This window comes from Styela clava, chromosome 3, assembly GCF_964204865.1.
Source record: "Styela clava chromosome 3, kaStyClav1.hap1.2, whole genome shotgun sequence".
Lineage (NCBI taxonomy): Eukaryota > Metazoa > Chordata > Ascidiacea > Stolidobranchia > Styelidae > Styela > Styela clava.
In genome coordinates this window covers 9,463,930-9,470,142 of record NC_135252.1, presented here as the reverse complement: position 1 = coordinate 9,470,142, position 6,213 = coordinate 9,463,930, and the positions used below count along the sequence as shown (strand labels likewise).

General features: G+C 35.4%; 1 protein-coding gene across 1 annotated transcript; it reads left to right on the top strand.

The window, feature by feature from the left end:
• The first annotated feature begins 2,056 nt into the window (after positions 1-2,056).
• LOC120341913 (cysteine sulfinic acid decarboxylase-like) lies at positions 2,057-5,697 on the top strand. The gene is made up of 10 exons (XM_039410506.2): positions 2,057-2,484; positions 2,561-2,651; positions 2,892-2,998; positions 3,162-3,412; positions 3,493-3,609; positions 3,699-3,763; positions 3,859-3,937; positions 4,069-4,182; positions 4,586-4,729; positions 4,857-5,697. Exons 1-10 carry the CDS (start codon positions 2,253-2,255, stop codon positions 5,154-5,156), a joined length of 1,500 nt encoding a protein of 499 aa, XP_039266440.2. The 5' UTR covers positions 2,057-2,252; the 3' UTR covers positions 5,157-5,697.
• The last annotated feature ends 516 nt before the right edge of the window (positions 5,698-6,213 follow it).

Sequence of the window (6,213 nt, the reverse complement as noted above, 5' to 3'; positions counted from 1 at the left end):
AATTCATGAAAAGGGTCAGTCTTCGTTTCTATACCTAATGGAATGTTTGCTTCGGCCATGTATGTCGATACTATTGCACTATAAGTGGTTCGACTGTTCCATTCATCTTTTGCATTTGTCCTTAAGATCCTCGAAAGTGGAGTAGAGTCATTCATTTATATTGGGGACTCGAAAGTTTATTTTTAGATTTTGTCACGTGATACGACCCAGTAATATGGTTAAGTACCTTGAATCATAGAATTTTGTATCGTTCTGCCGCGCTGGCAATGGTGGCTGTTTTCATCGACTATTGAGACATACGCGCCGACGGTGGCGTGAAACTTTTTGTACTTTTCCACCGAGCGTATTTCGCAATTCGGAGACTTATTGCCGATAGGAATGCGGTTGGGCATTGGTTTATAGTAAGGACGTACTTCAGGAAAACCCAGTTATTTTCCACGTTCGGTTCAAAAATGATATATATATAAATAGGTTACATAATACAACCTTCCATTCATTCAGCAACCGACGCCACGTTCGGGTAAGACAAATTTGAGGGAGATTTGCAATCACCAAAAAGAATAAGTAGTGTTCATTTGAAGCAGGAATTATATTCAAAATATTTTAGTAAAAAGCACAGCGAAGAGATTGCATCTACAATGCACATATTGATAACGTTCCGTTTTCATTTAGGTACCTCAGAATTACAACGTCTCAGTAACGTCAGCAATGTCAAAGTAAATAAAAATAAATTACTACAAACAAGAATGAACATTGGTCGAATCGGACTTTTAAAATTTAATGGCACCACTTTTATGCAAACGATCGTATGTCAATCGGAAGATAATCAAATTTGGGATTGGAATTTGTGGAATAAATGGATTTATTTAACTTATTGCGCATGCCCTGATAATCCATAGTTAAATTCAATGAAGTCCGCGCATTTGCTTACGGTGCCGAAGAAATAGTTTGGGAACTAAATATATATATATATATATATATAATTATGTTTTTTAAGTTGTAGAAGTTATATAAATATATGTGTATCGTTTCAAACCAAATAATTTTTTCAATTACCGACCGATATAATAATTTTAAAACTAGAAAAAATTTCATCAAGTATACTTTCAATTTTCCCTGAACCAAAAATTAAATTCATATCACATCATAAACGTAACGGAATTCCGAAGCCGTTTTATCACGTTGCTGTTTCTGTGGAATTTTCCACTTTCTACTGTGAAATTACCATTGTATGTATGGCGTAATTAAACGACCGGCTGTATTGAATGACTGTGAGTCAGTTGCCGTAAGCATTTTAATACAGCACAGTTACCCACAAGCAGTTGGGAAAATAATTGGAACCGAGAAAACAGACCATTCATCGATGTAAGCCATTTCTGGGTGGGAATAAATAGGAGAGGAACAAATCGTCATTCAATGGAAATGCCGACTGACCATGCAATCCGGTCGAGATATTACACAATATTTTTGTGTAAACCGGGATGCTCTCTCGAACGGCGTAGGCAGATGCTCGTTCGATAAATGCGAAAATTGTAGCAAACTAACTGACGTAGTGCTGGTCAATAGTGCAAATTAATAAAATTTGGCGCAGTTGGGCTATATTCATAAAAATCAATTGCTTAGTTTATTTTTCCACCTGTTTTACTGCTAGAAAGCTATGTTATAACACTGATCAATAAAAACCGACAACATTTACATGCAAATCCATATTAGTTTAACGGTTCATTTGTAATTTTGCGTATTATTATCGATTCACTTGTCGAGTACACGGTTTCATAAATTGGGCCCATAAAAATTATGTGAAACTATTAAAAACTGCTCAATAAAATCGATTTATTCAAGAGTGTACAAATTGAAATTCGAGTATGTATGCTCAATATTATCGAATATTTCTCGACTTTTAATTAGCTCCTAATAAACAAAAATCAATCAGAAGTGTAACCTGGCTGTGAGAAAGGTTGATGAACAAATAAAAAAGGTAAATAATCTATATTACCAAGCTCACTATAAATATATTCAGTAGGAAGACAGAAAGAGACATTAGCCGACGGACGGATTGAGAAGGATGTCATTTTAGCGATACCGGTCAGAATGTGGATGTCTCTGATGTTACGGTATAGTCACTTACTTAGCCTTGATACAAGAATCGTGAATTGAGAATGAATTCGAAAAATGTAAAAAGCGATCGGTAGACTGAAACGTGCAAATTATGTTATTTTCGAAATTACAGTTAAATAAAATATCTAGTAACAATGGGTTCGTTAGGTGAAATAGACGAAGAAAAATATTTCTTGTATGATATAACAAAATTGGCAATAGAAGAAGCATGGGAGAAGCCCCGGGATGTCGAAACACCTGTCGTCAATTTTAAAAGTCCAAAAGAATTGTTGGAAGCCATGGATTTCAATCTTCAAGATGAACCAACGGATAACAGTACCCTGCTTGATCACTGCAAGGATATTCTTCACTACAGCGTAAAAACAGGTAGGAAACTTACAATTTTTACCTATATAGTTTTATGCAGGACAACGAGTACAAATTTTTTTGTTTGTGTTTCAAGGTCATCAACGATTTTTCAACCAATTGTTCTGTGGACTTGATACGTATGGATTCGGTGGACAGATTTTGACTGATGCATTAAACGGAGCTATGTAAGTTAGAATCACCGACATGAACATATAGCCTCCGGGGTGCTTTCTGCTCACGGCTGAGATTAATGTCGCTTTTTACATTAGTATAGGATGTCAAAATAGTGCCCGTAAGTCAATGTTCAGACACTCATCACAGATGTACCTTGGCATGAAAACCCTGTATGGCGCTATAGGCTGAGCTGCAGATTCAGAAGACAAAGATACATCAAAATGCATTACAATCACAATGTTCTAATTCAGGTACACATACGAGACTGCACCTGTGTTCATTATGATGGAAAAGATCGTATTGCAGAGAATGAGAGAATTTGTCGGATATAAAACTGGAAACGGAACTATGTGCCCGGGTATAAATGAATACTATTTTATATTAGTTATTGAACCAATATATATTCGTGAATGGTATTATAAGTAGTTCGGCTTTTTCGAAAATAATATTTATAAGACGAAGTCTAGGATTTCAAAGCACCTGGTAGGCTTCTAAATACTCCCAACTCAATATTCCTAAAGGTGGTACCTACAGCAACATGCTAGCAATCAACCTTGCACGATATTGGAAATGTCCTGAAATAAAACATGAAGGAATGTCATCTACAAAGCCTCTAGTACTCTTCACATCTGAACAATGTCATTACTCCATTGAAAAAAGCGCAGCTCTAATAGGAATCGGCATCAATAACGTGATTTCAGTCACGTGCGACGCGCGAGGTAAGATGTTACCGAGTGACCTGGAACGGAAAATAGAAGAGACCATAACTGAGGTAATAAATATTACAACATTACATAAAAATTGTCATTATAAAATTTTATTTATGTATATTGATGATATTTTTCTGACCAGGGTAAACTTCCATTCATGGTAAATGCAACTGCCGGAACGACTGTACTCGGAGCTTTTGATCCAATCGAAGAAATAGCATCGATATGCGAAGCACACAATATATGGTTGCACGTTGATGTAAGTTTTATATGCGCTATTTATTTATTAGTCACCGTATGCAGCGTTTGTTAACGACCGTATCTGAATATATATTTTTTTTTTTACAGGCAGCATGGGGAGGCGCCAGCCTGATGTCCGAAAAACATAAACATCTTTGTAAAGGAATCGAGAGGTACCTGAAAACATAAATTTTAGTTAAAATATTTCACATGTCACACAACACGCATTTAAATTTCTAATACAAAATATAATTTTCCTTCTATCTAGGTCAGATTCTGTAACGTGGAATCCACATAAATTGATGATGGTTCCACAGCAATGTTCAGTTCTTTTAGTCAAGAGAAAGGTTAGAGAAATTTTTGCGATGCTTAATATTAATTAGCATGTGTGGTCAAGTTTTAAATATAACTAGTACTTATATATATAATGATAAGCAATATCAAAGTACAAAATGATGATGTTTTATGACAATTACAGGAAATAATGAAAGAATGTCACAGTCTGAACGTTCCATATTTATTTCAAACCGACAAACGTGCGTACGATCCATCTTTCGACGTTGGCCATGAACTTATACAATGCGGAAGAAAGGTTAGAATTTTTGACAGTTTATTCAAAAATTTAAATTTTCGATTTTGATGCAAAACTGGCATATCTATCAAATCTACTCATTTCAACGCTGTATTTTGATGGCATTTGTTTGAAAAAGTAAAATCACATTAATAGATCATCGATAACTTTGGAAAAGATAAAATTGCAACAGTATTTTATTACGATTTCATTTTAACCAGTGGTGGGATTCAGCCGGTTCGCACCGGTTCTATAGAACCGTCTCACGGAATTTTATGAGATCAGCGAACCGGTTAGCATTACTGAAAAAACATGAGTTTTTGTAACAGAACCGGCTGAAAAATATGACTTTTGTGATGGAACCGACTGACAAAAAATTTGAGTCCCACCACTGATTTTAACCACAAAAACCGTTGTATTGTAGGTAGATGTTCTGAAATTCTGGTTGATGTGGAAAGCTAAAGGAACTTTGGGCTTTCGTGATCAAATCGACAAAGCGTTCGATAATGCAAAATATCTGGCAACGCAAGTACAGACGAGAAAGTGGTTCAAACTTGTCTTAGAAGAGGTTAGTTCATATAGTACTTATAAATGTGATGGATTAAGATTTTGTTGTAATGTTCGAGCTTGCAGTATTCCCGAGTTTTTATTAGATGTATAGCAGCAGTAAACAACTTCTAAATCTTGTTTTGCAGCCTGAGTGTACCAACGTGTCATTTTGGTTTGTACCTCCAAGTATTAGGAATCTTTGTCATCAAAAAGACGGCGACGTTATATTTCCCGAAGACCTCACAAACAAATTCTATGAAAAGTTGTCCCACGTCGCACCGATCATAAAACAGAGAATGCAGAAGGCCGGGACGATGCTCATTACATATACAACCGTTGCATCACATGTTAATTTCTTCAGGATGATTATTATTAACCCAATGGTAACCACAGCGGATTTAGATTTTGTTCTTGACGAGATTGAAAAGTTGGGAAGAGATTTATAAATTTTAAAAAGCGTGGCGCAGAATTTGCGCAAATGGTTTCAATTATAAGGGCGTACTTGGGGAGTACAGCCAAAATTATGTTACTCTCGAAACCCACTAATTCTGTAACTAACATCATGCAATAAGTGTGATTCAATGATGGGCGCGCGTCTGAACGCGGCCCTCGGTCGTTTGTACAAAAACTGTATTGCAATCTAGCTACAAGAGAGTTTTAACGATTAAAGTAGTCTTCAAGATCTTCGTGAGCTTATGTGGGGCGTACGACAATATATTTTGTTCCGTGGTCTATTATGGCACAGAGGTAACGTAAAAGAATTGAAATATTTAGTTTTCTGTGATTTTACGTTCCTACCTCTACGACGAAACATAAGAGCAGTACCATACGATTTAATATCTGTCTAAGTATATCTATTAATTTTATCGACGCAGATTATTATTTGATTGGATCGCTAAATATAATTCATTTCTGTATATATATACCTGAGAGTTGAAAATTATCAATGTAAAGTTATACCAAGTTGTAATAAAATTAATACTTGTAGATTTTTGTTTTCGTTATCGAAGGGGAAGGCGATAGACGTTTTTGTGACAACACAATTCTTGCGTAGTTGATGGGCGATCAAGGTTGCACGACATAATTCAACTCGATAAGACTCAATACTTTTTAAAATAGTTTGTGCATCGTTTTTAAGTTTCACCTTCAAACACTTCGTTTAAAATAACGAATATCGGTGTCCAAAATTGCTCAGTCGTTGCCATCAGATAGTTATTTATTCGCTTCTGAGCTCTTGTTACTTTCCTCGGCGAGATAGATTCTATGTAGAAGATACGAAAAAAATTGCTGATTATTTATCATTATAAATTAAAAACGTTTCGATACCAACAATATTCTAATACCGGAATAAATATATATATGAATCATTTCGATTTCGTGCTCGAGATGTCGAACGACATTAGCTATACTTTCTGTCAACAAGCTCAAGTTTGCAATCACTACTAGGGCGTCAGACAATTTTCATATATATATATATATACCTCATATGAATAAACCTATACT

Bases quoted from the DNA above. Each gene is read 5' to 3' on its own strand.
- LOC120341913 (XM_039410506.2), top strand. From the start codon at position 2,253: ATGGGTTCGTTAGGTGAAATAGACGAAGAAAAATATTTCTTGTATGAT. The intron at 3,413-3,492 runs GTAATAAATATT...TTTTCTGACCAG, and splicing joins TAGAAGAGACCATAACTGAG to GGTAAACTTCCATTCATGGT. The intron at 3,764-3,858 runs GTACCTGAAAAC...CCTTCTATCTAG, and splicing joins CTTTGTAAAGGAATCGAGAG to GTCAGATTCTGTAACGTGGA.